At 44.3% G+C, this 17,717-nt stretch overlaps 1 protein-coding gene across 14 annotated transcripts in view; it reads left to right on the top strand.

Annotated features, from left to right (window-relative positions):
- Positions 1-727: 727 nt before the first annotated feature.
- LOC112070452 (serine/threonine-protein phosphatase 2A 56 kDa regulatory subunit gamma isoform-like) overlaps positions 728-17,717 on the top strand; it is a 40,216-nt gene continuing 23,226 nt past the window's right edge. For 6 of the 14 annotated variants that reach the window (XR_002893897.2, XM_024137879.2, XM_024137878.2 and 3 more), the window contains exon 1: positions 862-943. Coding sequence is in view for 13 of the 14 variants with exons in the window: in XM_024137879.2 (XP_023993647.1) it covers positions 890-943 (54 nt within the window). In the remaining variant the exon portion in view is untranslated. Of the gene's footprint in view, positions 944-17,717 lie in introns of all 14 variants that reach the window. The other 8 variants (XM_024137881.2, XM_070438987.1, XM_070438986.1 and 5 more) reach the window with 3 other exon arrangements.

Raw genomic sequence — 17,717 nt, 5'->3', positions numbered from 1 at the left:
TACGCCTAAGATAAATTATGTAAATAAATCCACTGAAGTTGTTATACATGGGTGGTAATACCATAGTAACAATATTGTTTTAGTAAATGCATAGTAATGGACTTGAGTGGTTTTTGCTATTACAAAAGTGGAATAAGGAGCAGTCCATATTCCTCTTGTGTAATTGCCAAAACTGCTCAACATGTAAACACAATGTTCTTAGTGTAATTACAGCTCAGTAGAATTTGTGGGACAAAATCTACATTTTAAAAGGCCCTCTCACATTATCACATACACAGTAGGCCTATTCCAACAATGATTTAGCACTGCTTCTGCAAGTGGAATGGTTACAGGGATAGCCTACAGTTTTTGAGATACAATAATACTCACTGATACTACATTAGTTTCAGTGTGATATTTTCAGTGTAGTTTATTATTTGAGATTTGCCCAGCAAATGTTGCAGTGTGGTGTCATTTTTGCAGCGTTTGTGTTTTGGTTTGATCACATTACAATAGGTCCATCATGTACGCAACTTGCTCCTTTAAATTGAGAATTTTACCAACCATTAAGCACTTGAGAGTCATGTTCAGTAATATTTAGAATAAAATACAGTGACGAATAAGAGCCAAATGTCCCTGCAAGTCCCTCCTCCTGCTCTCCCTCCACCAATAATCCGCCTTTCCCAGCTGCCTGCCTACATCAGTTTTAGTGCCTGTGTTCAGCCAACCGGCTCGCACCTTGCCGCTGACATCACTAACTAGCCAGTTCCCTCCAGCAGCACCAGAGAGCTTCATTTTCTGATCTGCTTTTGTGTTAAAATGGAGGCTGGCTCCTTGCCTTAAGTGGATTGCCTTCCTGGTTAAGTTTAGATGTTGACATGCACTAAAGCTGGAATCAGGATGGTTGTGGATGCACCTAATTCCAATGGGCCTTTCCAGCCAGTGGCTCTTATGCACTTCAGAGGTACGTAGGAACCGTTGTTGCTTTTTGTCCTGGGGAAGAGAGACACAGCATTTCTCTAGCTGTTCTTTTCCCCTCCATTGGTTATTGGCTGATTTGTCATCAAGATGGGAAGATACGGTTTAATTAAGAGTCTTTGTTTCAGAAGGATTGATGTTTGTAAAGGGTTTAATTGTTTCCTTATGAAAAGCTTATGAAAAGCTGGTTTTACTACCCTATTGCTCTCTGCCCCCCCCCCCCACACACACACAGAGCGCAGGGATGTAAAAGGAAGTGAGGTCATAGCCTAGGGAAGGGTGTGTGTGTGCTTATCTGTGTAAGTGTTTAAGAGAGTTAGAGAGAGGAGGAAGAAAGAAATAGGGAAGGGTAGCCTTTGCCTGTGTTCATTCTGCTTGTCTCTGTTTGGTCCCGGCTCATGGTTTGTGTAACACTCCAGTTCATCTGGGCACAACTTAGCCATAGGGTGTTGTAGACTACTGCCTCTGCTGCAGCAGCCTCTCCCTGCCCTTTTCCTTCTTCCCTCCTTCCTCTTCCCTATGGAGGAGAGGTTGCCTCCGCCTAAGAGGGGAAAAGCCTGTTATTACCGTCCCCTGAAAAAACAAACCTTAATGAGGCACAGTTAGTAGGCTATAGGCTAGCAGTAGGCTATTTCAGCTATAGACTAGCTCAGTCAATAGGCTAACTGCTAGCGCATTCATAAAGAGTCATTTCCATGTAAAATGTCCCATGAGCACCAACATGTGAAGTTAATAGGAGCATGTCAAATTGGGTGTCAAATGAAAGCTAAGAGTCTATATTTTTGAGAAATTAAGGCATATACATTTTTCTAGCGTTTTCCATCCTATAAATGAGGAAAAAGCAAAGGCATTGATATCTTGTCAAACAGATGGAAAAGGGGTCTTAGAAAACATCTACCAGAAAAAAATGATTAAAAGGTATCAGAAAAACATCAAAACATGTTAATGTTGAAGTAAAGACCCTGCCAACTAACATCAACACTTATATTTAGTTCAGGGGAATCTGTAGTGCTTTCTGTAAGTTTAAGAAACATTGCCTTGAAATTGCATTACCAAAAACCTACATCTTAAAGATATTTTCTAATTTCTCTCCCTCATGAGTAGGGAGGATAATGAAAGTTCACAGAAGTTACAAGTAAAAGTAGACCTATCAATTACTTAGTGTTTTTACTGATATCAATTTTGTGTATGAATTGTTAAGTGATTACAACTCAAAATCCTCATAATAAATCGGTAACAGAATTTCTGAAATCATAGTAGTCACAAACCACAGTTGGGTCACCTGCTACTGTCCTCTTTTCCTCTGGCATACTGTTATGTATAGCTGAGAACTATTTCTTTCTCTTTCTGTCTGGTTGTCAAAGCGAGTGTGAAAAGTCTGGACAACCCCTCCCTCTCTCTCCTCTCTCTCTCCGATAATGTCACCTCTCCCGGCTCTGACTTGATTTCAACGTCCACAGACCTCGTTTTTTAGTCAGGTCCAGACCAGCCTTGATTTAAATGTCCATATACATCTGGACCGGCCTTCATTTGGGCCAAACATAGATGTCATGGACGTTCTATGTTTCGACAGCATAGTACATTACAGTAGAGCACAGTAAAGAAAAGTAGAGTATAGTTCAGTACAGTCCATGTCATAGCTGACTCCCCATTCTTTCTGCAGACATTTTTTTAATATTAATTCGGAGCAGATATTTAGGAGTTAATAAAAAAAAAAAGAATTTAAAACAAAGGGAGATTTTAACAAAATTCTGTTACCAAATTTTGCATCTGCACAGTTCTTAGTTAAATGTTTTGCAAAATATTCAGCGTAAATTGTTAAAAGTAGTCCTTGTGCATAGTTGTATGGTTTGTTAAACTTTGAAATCAATGACTTTAGATTGGCATACATAGAGTCTCAGTTCAATTACATTACTGTGGAGTTTCCCTGGCAAGGCTAGCCAGCACACTGAGTCAATAGTATGCAGACTTGAACTTGTCTGAAAACGTGGGTCTATGCCCCCACTGTATTCTGTGAAAGCCAAGGGGTGTTGAATAAGATCCATGATGCCGTGGGGTGTTATTGATTTGACTATGAATTTGAGCCGACACACCCCTGCATTGAATTAAATTCATTTGTTTTGTGCGAGCTATCACACACTCTCTCTTATCCCCTATGTCGTTGTAAGACAACTGACATATTCTTCTTGCAAATAGAATAGCACAAATGGCCATAGAAAGGCCTTAAGTTTATTATTCTGAACGCAAGACACAATGGAAATTGCAGCATAATGTGGCGTACTTGACCTATTCAGAGCCCATGGCTTTGTCAGTAACCTGTCCAAATAATACAAAAAACAAATGTCTGTAAGGGGTGCGTAATCGGTGGCAGGGAAGTCAGACGCAGGAGAGCAGAACTTGGTAATAGCCGGAGCAGTTTAATAGCAAAACCCACGGCATAAAAATAACCAGATAATTTGGGTACAAAAACCCGTTGCGCACCAAACAACAAGTGCACTTGCACTTACTGTCACACCCTGACCTTAGAGAGCCTTTTTATTCTCTATTTTAGTTTGGTCAGGGTGTGACTAGGGTGGGTACACTAGTTTTTGCATTTCTATGTTGGCCTGGTATGGTTCCCAATCAGAGGCAGCTGTCTATCATTGTCTCTGATTGGGGATCATATTTAGGCAGCCTTTTTCCACCTGTTTTGTGTGGGATCTTGTTTTTGTATTGTTGCTTTTTAGCCCTACAAAGCTGAACGTTTCGTTTGTTACTCTTTCTTGTTTTTTTGCCGGTTATCATAAATAAAATGATTAACCTACTCCACGCTGCATCTTGGTCCGACCATCTTTCCAACAACGAGCGTTACACTTACATTAAACAATCCCACACAAAGACATGGGGGGGAACAGAGGGTTAAATACACAACAAATGATTGAGGGAATTGAAACCAGGTGTGAGGAAAAACAAGGCAAAACACATGGAAAATGCAAAGTGGATCGATGATGACTAGAAGATCGGTGACGCCGACCTTCGGCGGAAGTCGTGACGCGCGGCTCCAGCAGCGCCCCGACGCCAGCCTCTGGGATGACCCGGAGGGCGATGCGCAGGACGATCCGGACGGAGACGGTGGAACTCCCGCAGCATTGAAGGGTCCAACACGTCCTCCACCGGAACCCAGCACCTCTCCTTCGGACCGTACCTCTCCCACTCCACGAGGTACTGAAAGCCCCTCGCCCGACACCTCAAATCCAGGATAGAGCGAACGGAGTACGCCGGGGCCCCCTCGATGTCCAGAGAGGACAGAGGAACCTCCCGCACCTCAGACTCCTGGAGCGGACCAACCGCCACCGGCCTGAGGAGAGACACATGGAACGAGGTGTTAATACGGTAWTCAAGGGGAAGCTGTAACCTACAACAAACCTCGTTCACTCTCCTCAGGACTTTAAATGGCCCTACAAACTGAGGACCCAGCTACCGGCAGGGCAGGCGGAGGGGCAGGCGGAGGGTCGAGAGCCAGACCCGGTCTCACTGCGGTGACGGTCTGCGCTGGTTTTCTGGCGCAGCACGGCCCGCTGGAGGTGAACATGGGCGGCGTCCCATGTCTCCTCCGCGCGCCTGAACCAGTCGTCCACCGCAGGAGCCTCGGTCTGCCTCTGATGCCAAGGCGCCAGAACCGGCTGGTACTCCAGTACGCACTGGAAGGGGGAGAGGTTAGTGGAGGAGTGGCGAAGCGAGTTCTGAGCCATCTCGGACCAGGGCACGAACGCTGCACACTCCCCCGGCCGATCCTGGCAATATGACCGCAGATACCTGCCCACATCCTGGTTCACTCTCTCCTCCTGCCCATTACTATCGGGATGAAACCCTGGGGTAAGGTTGATCGAGACCCCCAGACGTTCTATGAACGCCTTCCAGACCCTCAAAGTGAACTGGGGACCTCGATCAGACACTATATCCTCAGGCACCCCGTAGTGCCGGAAGACGTGCGTAAACAAGGCCTCCGCAGTCTGTAGGGCCGTAGGGAGACCGGGCAGGGGGAGGAGAGGGCAGGACTTAGAGAACCGATCCACAACGACCAGGATCGTGGTGTTTCCCTGTGAGGGGGGAAGGTTGGTAAGAAAATCCACCGACAGGTGCTACCAAGGCTGCTGTGGAACGGGTAAGGGCTGTAGCTTCCCTCTGGCCAGGTGCCTAGGAGCTTTACACTGGGCGCACATTGAGCAGGAGGAAACATAAACCCTCACGTCCTTGGCCAAGGTAGGCCACCAGTACTTCCCAACCAAACAGCGCACCGCCTGACAGATCCCAAGATGACCAGAGGAAGGGTGACGTGTGGGCCCAATAGATCAACCGGTCACGGACAGCAGACGGAACATACAGACGCCCAGCGTGACACTGGAGGGGAGCGGGCTCTGCACATAACGCCGGCTCAATGTCTGCGTCCAGCTCCCACACTACCGGCGCCACCAGGCAGGATGCCGGGAGTATGGGAGTGGGATCCATGGGCCACTCCTCTGTGTCATACAGTCGGGACAGTGCATCTGCTTTAACGTTTTGGGAACCTGGTCTGTAAGAAAGGGAAAAAAACAAAACAGGTGAAAAACATGGCCCACCTTGCCTTGCGAGGGTTCAGTCTCCTCGCTGCCCGGATGTACTCCAGATTGCGGTGGTCAGTCTAGATGAGAAAAGGATGTTTAGCCCCCTCAAGCAAATGTCTCCACGCCTTCAGAGCCTTGACGACAGCCAACAGCTCCCGGTCCCCCACGTCATAGTTTCGCTCCGCCGGGCTGAGCTTCCTCGAGAAGAAGGCACAGGGGCGGAGCTTCGGTGGCATACCCATGCGCTGAGAGGAGTTCACAGCTCCAATCATAGCCTCGGACGTGTCGACCTCCACTATGAACGCCAAAGAGGGATCCAGATGGGCCAGCACGGGAGCCGAGGTAAACACAGCCCTCAGGTGACCAAAAGCTCTATACACCTCAGCCGACCACTGCAAACGCACCTGGCCCCTCTTCAGCAGTGAGGTAATGGGAGCCGCTACCTGACCAAAACCCCGGATAAACCTCCGGTAGTAATTGGCAAACCCTAGGAACCGCTGCACTTCCTTTACCGTGGTGGGAGTCAGACAATTACGCACGGCTGAAATGTGGTCACTCTCCATCTCCACCCCCGAGGTGGAAATGCGGTACCCTAGGAAGGAGACGGACTGCTGGAAGAACAGGCATTGACGTACAAGTCATGCTCCAACAGTTGACCAAGCACCCTGCGCACCAGGGACACATGCTCAGCGCGTGTAGCGGAGTATATCAGAATGTCATCAATATACACCACTACACTCTGCCCGTGCAGGTCCCTGGAAATCTCGTCTACAAAGGCTTGGAAGACTGATGGAGCATTCATCAACCTGTACGGAATGACAAGGTACTCATAATGCCCTGAGATCGTACTGAAAGCCGTCTTCCACTCGTCTCCCTCCCGGATACGCACCAGGTTGTAAGCATTCCTGAGATCTAGTTTGGTGAAGAAGCGCGCCCCGTGCATTGACTCAATCGCCGTGGCGATAAGAGGTAGCGAGTAACTATACCTCACAGTGATCTGATTTAGACCTCGGTAGTCAACACACGGGTGCAGACCTCCCTCCTTCGTCTTCACAAAAAATAAACTTGAGGAGGCGGGTGAAGTGGAGAACCGAATGTACCCCTGATGCAGGAATTCGGAGACATATGTTTCCATAGCCTCTGTCTCCGCCTGTGAGAGGGGATACACGTGACTCCTGGGAGGTGCAGCGTCAACCAGGAGATTTATCGCACAATCGCCCCGTCGATTGGGGGGTAACTGAGTCGCCTTCTTTTTGGAGAAGGTGAGAGCCAAATCGGCATATTCAGGGGGAATGCGCACGGTGGAGACCTGGTCTTGACTTTCCACCATAGTAGCATCAACGGAAACCCCTAAACTCCTACCCGAGCACTCTCGCTGCCACCCCGTGAGAGCCCTCCGTTGCCAAGAAACAGTGGGGTCATGACAAGCTAACCAGGGTAGGCCTAGCACCACGGGAAACGCAGGAGAGTCAATGAGGAAGAGACTAATTCTCTCCTTGTGACGACCCCCCTGCGTCACCATACCCAGAGGAGCGGTGGCCTCCCTAATCAACCCTGATCCTAATGGTAGACATTCCAAGGTGTGAACGGGGAAGGGCACAGCCACGGGAACAATGGGAATCCCTAAACTAAGGGGGAACGATCTGTCTATAAAATTCCCAGCTGCTCCTGAATCAACGAGCGCCTTATGCTGGGAATGTGGGGCAAAACTCAGGGAAAGAAACATACAAAAACATATGAGCAACAGAGGGCTCTGGGTGAGAAGGGTGGCGGCTCACCTGGGATGACGCCAGAGTGCCCTGCCTGCTGCCTCGATCCCCAGAGGAATCAACCCGGCACCGACCAGCAGTGTGACCTCTGCGGCCACAGATGGTACACGTGAAAGCCCCTCCTCCGGTCTCCCTGAGCGCAGCACCTCCCAGCTCCATAGGCACCGGAGCGGTGGTGCTGGGCGAGGGAATCGACAGAGCCCTCTCTGGACATCCGCGGGTAACCAGCAGGTTATCCAACCCGAATGGACGGGTCCACCAGCTGGTCGAAGGTGAGGGTGGTATCCCTGCAGGCCAACTCCCAACGGACATCCTCGCGCAGGCTGCAACGGTAGTGGTCGATAAGGGCCCTGTCGTTCCGTCCCGCTCCGGCGGCCAGGGTCCGAAATTCCAGGGCGAACTCCTGGGCGCTCCTCGTCCCCTGCCTCAGGTTGAAAAGAAGTTCACCCGCCGCCCTCGGGCGGGTGGTCGAAGACTGTCCGGAAACGGCGGGTGAACTCCGTGAAGTCGGCCAACGCCGCATCTCCTTCTCCCCACACGGCGTTAGCCCACTCCAGAGCTCTCCCTGAGAGGTACAAGACGAGGGTTAAATACTCAACACTTAATGAGGGAAATGAGAACCAGGTGTGTAGGAAAAAAAGACAAAACAAATGGAAAATGAAAAGTGGATCAATGATGGCTAGAAGACCGGTGACGCCGACCGCCGAACGTCGCCCGAACAAGGAGAGGAACCGACTTCGGTGGAAGTCTGAAGCATGTTTCTTGATCCTTCATTCCGTCCTTCTTTCCTTGCGGTAGGTACACAGATCTTTAAGTGATTGGAATGGTGAATAAAAGGTTACTACCTTTTCTCTTTCCCCAATCTAAACAATGTCTATTTCTGAGGCCTTTCTGAAGTTTTCGAACTGGGCCTTTTGACTAGTGTCAGATACCAACCAGCAGACACACTGTACCAGTCTTATCAGCACCAAATCTCTGCCGCTTTAATTAAAAACACTCCACCTTCACCTGGAGAGAACTTGGGCCATGACATGCAGAGGCAGACAACTATTATATTATACTAAAATAGTGTGTGTGTTAATTTGACTGCTTTCTGTGCCATAGCATGACTGCTCACTGTGTCAAAACTGTGACACAGTGAGAACATCCCACCCTAACACATTAACCTCTCTTGGGTACGTGAGACGTTAGCGTCCCACCTCTTCAACAGCCAGTGAAACTGCTGGGCGCCAAATTCAAATACAGAAATACTCATTATAAAAATTCAGAAAACAAAACATATTTTACATAGGTTTAAGGATTAACTTCTTGTGATTCCAACCACGGTGTCAGATTTAAAAAATGCTTTACGGCGAAAGCATACCTTACGATTATTTGAGAACATAGCCCAGCAGACAAATCATTACAAACAGTAACCAGCCAAGTAGAACAGTTACACAAGTCAGAAATAGAGATAAAATTAATCCCTTACCTTTGATGATCTTTATATGGTTGCACTCAGCAGATATTCATTTACTCAATAAATGTTCCTTTTGTTCGATAAAGTCTCTTTATATCCAAAAATCTCCGTTTTGTTTGCGCATTTTCTTCAGTAATCCACAGGCTCAAACGCAGTCAAAACATGCAGACAAAAAATCCATATTCTATCCGTAAAGTTCATAGAAACATGTCAAACGATGTTTATATTCAATCCTCAGGTTGTTTTTAGCCTAAATAAACGATAATATTTCAACCGGACAATAACATCGTCAATGTAAAAGGTAAACAAGAAAGGCACACTCTCGGTCTCGCGCATGAAAAAGCTCTGTGACACTTTAGGGTCCACTCATTCAGACTGCTTTTACTTCCAATTTTTTCAGAATACAAGCCTGAAACAATTTCTAAAGACTGTTGACATCTAGTGGAAGGCATAGGAACTGCAATTTGAGTCCTATGTCAATGGATACTGTAATGGCATTGAATAGAAAACTACAAAACCACACAAAAAAACTACTTCCCGAATGGGTTTTCTCAGATTTTCGCCTGCCAAATCAGTTCTGTTATACTCACAGACACTATTTTAACAGTTTTGGAAACTTTAGAGTGTTTACTATCCAAATCTACCAGTTATATGCATATCATATGTTCTGGGCCCGAGAAGCAGGCAGTTTAATTTGGGCATGCTTTTCATCCAAAATTCCGAATGCTGTCCCCTACCCTAGAGAAGTTAAGTAATAGACTGGCACTGTGGAATGTTCCCAATGCTGTCTGTGACACCAGGTTTAGCATGTTCTAGTAATGATATCTCTATCATGCTGACTGCCTGCCGCCCAGTGCGCTTCCTGTTGCCATGTTGGTATGGCAAATGGGGATTAGTGATGGCAAATGTGCTTATTTGCCTCCTGTATTTGTCGTTTACATTGGCAGTGTTATAGGCTTTGGTTTTTCCATTAATATTTTGAGGTTGGACGTTTGCAGATGGGGCGCACCGATTGATGTCACCTCATTAGTCAGTATGTGTTACACCTGTGCTGGTTTGTCATCTCGTTAGTGGGAAGGTGTTTCACCTGTGCTGGCCTAGTGCTCCAGTTGGCTTAAGAAATGTGGAGGGTTAACACCTTTTAGTTGGCGCTCTCGATTTTGATTTCTAAAAAACAATCCTTTATCTGATCTTCCCAGTTTTTGTTTTGTTCCACCATTTTGTTTTGCTTCCGGTCATTAAGTTCGGTGTGGGTTTTATTTTGTTTGCCTCTTGTTGGGCAAACTTAGTGGGCTCTCATGGTGGGTGACTTAAGTCCCAGTTGTTGCTAGTCAATTTTCAGTGGACACACCCATGATTGACTTTCCGAACCCCCTCTTAGAACCCCACCTGTTTCATTTTGGTTGTTTGTGACTCTTTGCTAGTTCTCTCTTCTGTTTTGAGTGACAATTTGGGGTTTCTTGCTGGGGAATGTAACAAAATGGGGCTCGTCCGGGTTCTTGTTTCCCAGTAGTATGGTAAATGCTCATCATTTTGAAAGTTGCATGAACACGCAGGCTAATAATAAAAAACATGGACTTTAAGTTGAAAGCATTTGTGGAAAACCCTACATGGGAGATACTAGATAAATCTACGAAGGAGAATCTGCTTATCATTGCAAAGCATTATGACATCAAAGTTGCACATGCCAATTCAAAAGGAGTATTCAGAGTTCGTCTATACTGTTTGTGTAGGATGAAATCCTTCCGTAGAGCGAGGATGATGAAAAGGGTCCTACGGGTGGTAGACTACACCCCATAGAAGTGCAACTGCGAGAGGTAGAACTAAAGGCGAAATGGAACAACAGAAATTAGAGATTTAGCACGAGGGAAGGGAACAGGAATGGAAGAATGCCATTCGATTAAGAGATTTGGAAGAACTCTGAATCTAGTCAAGCCATCCTGGACCCTCAACAGAGTTTGATCTTGGTCGGAACAGCCAACTTTTATCGCCTTTCAAAGAAAAGGTGGACGTATATTTTACTCTGTTTGAGCAGATTGCCACATGCCTAAAATGGCCGCGAGATATTTGGTAAGTGAGAAAAGCTCGGAAAGTGTACGCCGCTTTATCGCTTGACCAGAGTTTTGATTATGACATTGTTAACACTTCGAGATATTAGCTGATGTACGAAGGGCTATATAAAATAAAAAATAAATTGATTGATTAACCTGTTTGGGCTGCAGAGCAGTATTGAGTAGCCTGGATAAAAGGTGCCCATTTCAAACGGCCTCGTACTCAATTCTTGCTCGTACAATATGCATATTATTATTACTATTGGATAGAAAACACTCTCTAGTTTCTAAAACCGTTTGAATTATATCTGTGAGTAAAACAGAACTKATTTTGCAGCAAATTTCCTGACAGGAAGTGGAAAATCTGAAATCGATGCTCTGTTCTAGGGCCTGCCTATAAATGTGCTTGATATTTATTAGTATACATGCACTTCATACGCCTTCCACTAGATGTCAACAGGCAGTGAGAAGAAATGGAGATATAACATGATCTGATGTCGAATAAAAGCTCTTGGCATGACGTGACCCCAATTTCCTGTTTTCTGGAAAGCGCGAGAGGGACCTGGTATTGCCTTCTGTAAAGCTGTCGTTATAGACGACTAATATCTCCGGCTTTGATTTTATTTGATAAATGTGACAATATCATCGTAAAGTATGTTTTTTCAATATAGTTTTATTAGATTATTAAATTTTTCCGGGACGTTAGGGGTGTTGCTTTGTCTGCGTTTGTTCACGAAGGAGAGCTTCGCGCCACTTTGCTAGCTTTCCGTGCTAATTGACTGGAGAAGAGGACATTCTAAAACCAAACAACGATTGTTCCCCGAAAGGACCCCTTGTACAACATTCTGTGGAAGATCATCAAAAGTAGGACCCATTTTATGATGCTATTCATATATTGTCGAACATGTTGTACTAGTAGTTTGCGCCCAGATTTTGGGCACTCTCTCGCTATAACTAAGCTGGATGTCGTAATGAAGTTATTTTTAGAATTCTAACACGGCGATTGCATTAAGAACTAGTGTATCTATCATTTCCTATACAACTGTATTTTTAGTAACGTTTATGAATAGTTATTTGGTCAGAATAGTTGAGTGTCATAAAATATCGGACATTCTGGGAAAAAGATGCTACGTTAGCACAATGTTAACACTGATTTCAGCTCTAAATATGCACATTTCGAACAAAACATAAGTGTATGTATAACCTGATGTTATAGGACTGTCATCTGATGAAGCTTATCAAGGTTAGTCAAAAATTATATATCTTTGCTGGTTTGTCACGATCGCTAACTTTTGCTGCTGGTAAATGGCTTGTGTTTCTGGCTATTGTGGTAAGCTAATATAATGCTATATTGTGTTTTCGCTGTAAAAATTAAGAAATCGGAAATATTGGCTGGATTCACAAGATCCTTGTCTTTCATTTGCTGTACACCATGTATTTTTCAGAAATGTTTTATGATGAGTATTTAGGTATTTCACGTTGGTGTCTGTAATTATCTGGCTGCTTCGGTGCTATTTGTGACGGTAGCTGTGATGGTAGCTGCAATGTAAAACTGATTTATACCTCAAATATGCACATTTTTTAAACAAAACATAGATTTATTGTATAACATGTTATAAGACTGTCATCTGATGAAGTTGTTTCTTGGTTAGATTGGTTGGTTTCTTGGTTAGTTAGGTTGGTTTTGTGCATGCTACTGTGCTGTGAAAAATGTCTGTCCTTTTTGTATTTGGTGGTGAGCTAACATAAATATAGTGGTGTTTTCGCTGTAAAACATTTTAAATTGGTCATGTTGGCTGGATTCACAAGATGTTTATCTTTCATTTGCTGTATTGGACTTGTTAATGTGTGAAAGTTAAATATTTATTTCTAAAAAATATATTTTGAATTTCGCACCCTGCACTTGAAGTGGCTGTTGTCATATTGTGCCCGGCTTCGGGCTTGCAGCCCAAAGAAGTTTAAAGCTGTTATCCTTCTGGTTTTGGTCCCAGATGCATACAGACAACTGTCCTGTAAATTATGGAAAACAGAAATACAAAACCATGTTGAGTTTGCAAGGGAACAAGCATGTATTTTTGATCGGTGGTGTGGTTCTCAAGAGGTCAAGACACATATTTCTCAAGCAGTTCAAGAATTGCCTTCATTAGAGGGTTGCTACCTACATTGATGAGCACAAGGATCTCACTCTTGAGAAAACTGCAGTCTGTGCAGATGAGTTTGTGTTGACACATAAACCTACCTTCACAAACAAAGCACCCAGTAGTTATGCCAATGCGAAAAGCAATTCTGAGAAGACACATCCTACTACAAGGTTTCAGTCTTTTTCTACAGTGCCCAAAGATAAAGATCGGCAGAAAATAACTTTTTTTCCGCATCCGCCAGTTTATAATTACTGCTGTGAGAAAGGGAACATTGTCTCTGTGTCCTAAGATGAAACAGAACAATTTGAGGGAGAAAAATCTGTTTCTTGTGGGAGCACTCCAGCCCATCAAGTCTCTGGTTGTTTGGGACTGGTGTATCTCCTAAACAGGATTTTGGATCTGATGTTTCAGACGGGTTCGTGTCTCTACCGAGGGGTAATTCTGTTAGGCAGCCAGTGAAGGTCCTGCAAGACACTGGGGAAGCCCAATCCTTCATTTTGGAGAGTGTTTTGCCATCGTCTGACACTTCATCAACTGGTTACATTGTGTTAGTACAAAGAGTGGAGATGTGTTGCATGTGAGTTCCTTTGTATAATGTGGAACTTGAGTCTGATCTTGTTTCTGGTTCGTTGTCGTTGGAGTGAGGCATAGCCTAGCAGTGAAGGGGGGTCTCATTCATTTTGGAAAAAGATTTGGCTGGAGGTGATGTCGTGCCAAATCTTGTCGTTTGTAAGGAATCTGATGGGTTACCTGAAAAGTACCCTAGAGTGTTCCCAGCGTGCGTCGTTAACATGCTGTCTAAGAAAGTTGCWGGGAGCAAGTCTAGTGTTGAGGAGGATGTCAGCGACCCCACCTTGATCGATCTGTCTGAGACGTTTGTGTGATCCTGATTTCTTTAAACCTCCTGAGTTGACCTCTCCTACAAAGACGAGCGAGTTTGAAGGACCACTGAAAGAAGATAGGGTCCATACAGTTGACACGTCGATGTCTAGGAAGCAGCTGATTGCAAAACAGAGTAAAGATGGTACCCTCTCCCCTCTTTTTAAAGATATATGTTCCGAGGAGGAGTTTGATGGTTTGTGGGGATTACTTTGACAGAATTGGTGTTCTGATGGGGAAATGGCGTTCTAGGGCCATTTCTGTACAAGACGATTGGCCCAGTGTATCTCAAATTGTCTTTCCAGTTACAACTTCGACAAGAGATACTATGGTTGAATCACGGTGGTAGTATTGCAGGCCATCTGGGGTCAGCATGACGTATGACCGTATCTTGTGTAACTTCTTCTGGCCTGGTCTGAAACAAGATGTTGTGGCTTACTGTAAATCCTGTCGTGTTTGCCAGTGGGTAAATCGAACCAAGCTGTACCGGTTGCAACTTTGCAGCCTATTGTTGCTTTTGACTAACCTTTCAGCAGGGTTCTGGTGGATTGTGTTAGACCTTTGCCCAAAGCAAAGAGTGGTAACCAGTTTCTCTTAACCATCATGGGCACTGCCACTCGTTTCCTTGAGGCCATTCCACTGAGGAAAATCACGGCTCCAAGTATTAAGGCCCCTGGTGAAATTCTTTTCAACTTTTGGATTCCGCAGGTAGTGCAATCAGACCAAGGTTCTAATTTAATTTAAATGGTATTCCAGCAAGTGCTACAGCAGTTGGGTGTTACCCATTGCCCCTCTAGTGTCTACCACCCAGAGTCTAAAGGTGTTCTTGAGAGAGTTAATAAGACTTTGAAGTATACATTGAGAGCTTACTGCTTTGAGTTTGAGAAAGACTGGGATGAAGGGGTCCCTCTTGTGCTGTTTGCAACAAGGGAGGTTGTTCAGGAATCTCTCGGGTTTTAGTCTGAATAAGCTTGTGTTTGGACATCATATCAGAGGTCATTTGAGCTTGCTGAGGGAGAGGTTGTTGCAGGGCAACAGCTTACCCTGATTAAACACAAAAACAAATCTGTTGGAGTACGTTAGCGCTTTTCGATACAGATTGCACCGCGCCTGTGAATTTGCCAGTAAGAATCTGCAAACAAAAATGAAAGTTTGGTACGGTCGAAAGGCCCAAAACCGCACTTTCGATGTGGGTGACCAAGTCCTGGTTTTGTTACCCATTCTGGGGTCACTGTTGCAAGCTCGCTTTTCAAGCCCTTACCCCATAGTGAAAAAAGTTGTTAATCTTGTGGAAGAATTCTGCACGGAGCCTTCACCGTGCGCTGCCACTTTAAGAGCGCATCAGCAGTAAGGAAGGAGGAAATAAAGATAGCTCTTTCAGCTCTCTGGGGGGGGAGCTCATGTTTGGCGAGACAGTTTGATTGTGTGTGCTATGCTGCAGAAGCTTTGTTTATTTTCAATGTGTAGTTTATAAAGTATTCAACTCAATCATCGGTGTGACCGCTCTAGGTCGTGGTTGTTATCGTTTGGGACCGCACCGGTTATGGATCGCATAGATTAGTAGCAACATTGTTGCGAAGCTTTGACATACAAACCATCAGACGGTCAGACAGTACTACTGCAAGCCTGAAGTCAACAGCTAACAGCTATCTCTCTCTCTCTTTCTCTTCCTTCTATCGTTCCAGTGCTTTACATTGCAGCAGACTTTCTATTTTTCAAATGCACTTTCCGATGTTCATTAGTGCTGGACTATTATTGCCCTGGCAGAAGTATTTAGGTTGACATTTTAGTTAAAAGGGAGGTTGCGTGCTTGCAAGTTGTGTATTGTTAGTTGAACTGTATTGAGGTGGTGTGTACTAATGACATGTGGTCGAGAAGGTTGTGGACATTTTTAAGGCCTTTGTTTTGTCTATGAACACCCCCCACATTCATACCCTCTGCACTCCTCCACTGGAAGATAATACAGATTATTGCAAATCCTCTGTTGATGACTGGGTTCTCCCTTGTAAATTGTTTCTATGAAGTTGCCGTTCAATTGCTCTGCCATTATTATTATTATTATTATTATTATTATTATTATTATTATTATTATTATTATTATTATTATATAAGGTATTCTTGGTGGGGTTACTCCTGTGTTGTGATGTGGGTTTTATAGGGTGTGTATTCTCTTTTCTCTCCACTGGTTATCTGGTAAACAGGCTACACTCTAGGCACTCTTCTGCTGATGTGTGTGGGTCTGGTAGTGGTACTCGCTCTATTCTACTCTTTTCCTTTCAGCATGGTTAATACCTGCCTGGCGCCCAAACAAAATCTTTATCTTTACCCCTCTCTAATAAATACTGCTACAATCTGGATTACTTTATCGCCATTATCGTACAGGAAAAAACCCAGCTGTGTCATGTCAACATGTTGAAACCATACTTCACCCGCTATGGTTGGTGAAAACCGGTAGTGATGTTCTGCCTGTGGCGACTGCTGTCCACGTTGACTATAGTCTTCCTCAAGTGCAGAAGGAAAGCCCAATACACCCTGTGCCTATTGGACGATTGAGTAACTCAGAGATTCTAGACAACATTGTTGTACTGCTTTTAGAATATCAGGATTTAATCTCATATGTGCCAATTCAGACAAATGTACTCAAGCATGGCATTGACATTGGGGACTTTGCCCCAATCAAACAATATGCCTATTGAGTAATTCCTGAAAATAGAGAAACTAAGATTTTCTGGAACTCAATGCTGTTACTAAGTCGGACTCGTACTCGTACCCTTTTCCAAGGGTTGATGATTTAGGCAAATTTTGTGGCCGCTCATGGTGGGTGACTTAAGTCCCAGTTGTTGCTAGTCAACTTTCAGTGTACACACACATATGAGTGTCATTCAAAACCCCACCTGTTTTGTTTTGGTTGTTAGCGACACCTTCTGTTTGAGTGACAATTTTTGGTTTCTAGCTGGGGAATGTAACATCAGTATGTTAGTATGGTTGACTTTGGGACATGGTGTAGAAGGAGTGTCTATTCTCAGAGTATGTTGTTCCCAGGGTGTAAGCCGTAAGGTCTTATAACTCTGTATTGTACATGCAGGAAGTGATGACTTTTCAGTTGTGTATTCGACCAATGATGCAGATGACTGACTCCACACATTGTTGGCCCTTGTATGTTGGGCTCTTTGAATTCTCACTCAGTTCTCCTTATTGACAGGGAACTCACTCCTCTCCTCCTCACCTCTCCTCTCTCTCCTCCATTTTTGTGAGAGCACTAGAAGAAAAAGATTGTCAAGCAAGAATTTGAACTAGAATTTTGAGCAACAATTAAAAATTGCATTAAAATATTATGAGACCTCTCAGGCTTTGGGATAATTTTGTGTCGTTCCATATGAATTCACTTTCTGTCTGCACCCCTTTTAGATTTGAACGAAACCTTCCAAACGTGTGCACATGGTAGTGATCAAAACATTCAGGAGATCGAGGTGCTCAAAGTTGACCCTTTTTGCATACTCCACCTTACCATGAGTAGGCTGTCATTTTAAATAAGAATTTGTTCGTAACTGACTTGCCAAGTTAAATAAAATAAAAAACAACAATAAAAAACTATTTGTCATCCATGTCTTCATCGCTGAAAAAGATAAAAGTTTGAGTTTGATAACATTTCAGAGCTTACAAACAGGCTTGTCAAACTATATTATAATTTTGTATTTTTTTTTACTTTTCATGTCTATGGTCTAAACACGGAAACATAGATTTCTCTCTTTTCACATACAGTACTAGTCAAGTTTGGACATACCTACTCATTCCAGAGTTTTAGTTTATTTATACAATTGTCTACATTGTAGAATAATAGTGAAGACATCAACATGATGAAATAACACGCATGGAAT

The sequence above is a fragment of the Salvelinus sp. IW2-2015 genome, unplaced genomic scaffold, assembly GCF_002910315.2.
Source record: "Salvelinus sp. IW2-2015 unplaced genomic scaffold, ASM291031v2 Un_scaffold1333, whole genome shotgun sequence".
Taxonomy (NCBI): Eukaryota; Metazoa; Chordata; class Actinopteri; order Salmoniformes; family Salmonidae; genus Salvelinus; species Salvelinus sp. IW2-2015.
Note: the sequence above shows the minus strand (reverse complement) of the source record. Positions and strands in the feature narration are given on the sequence as shown.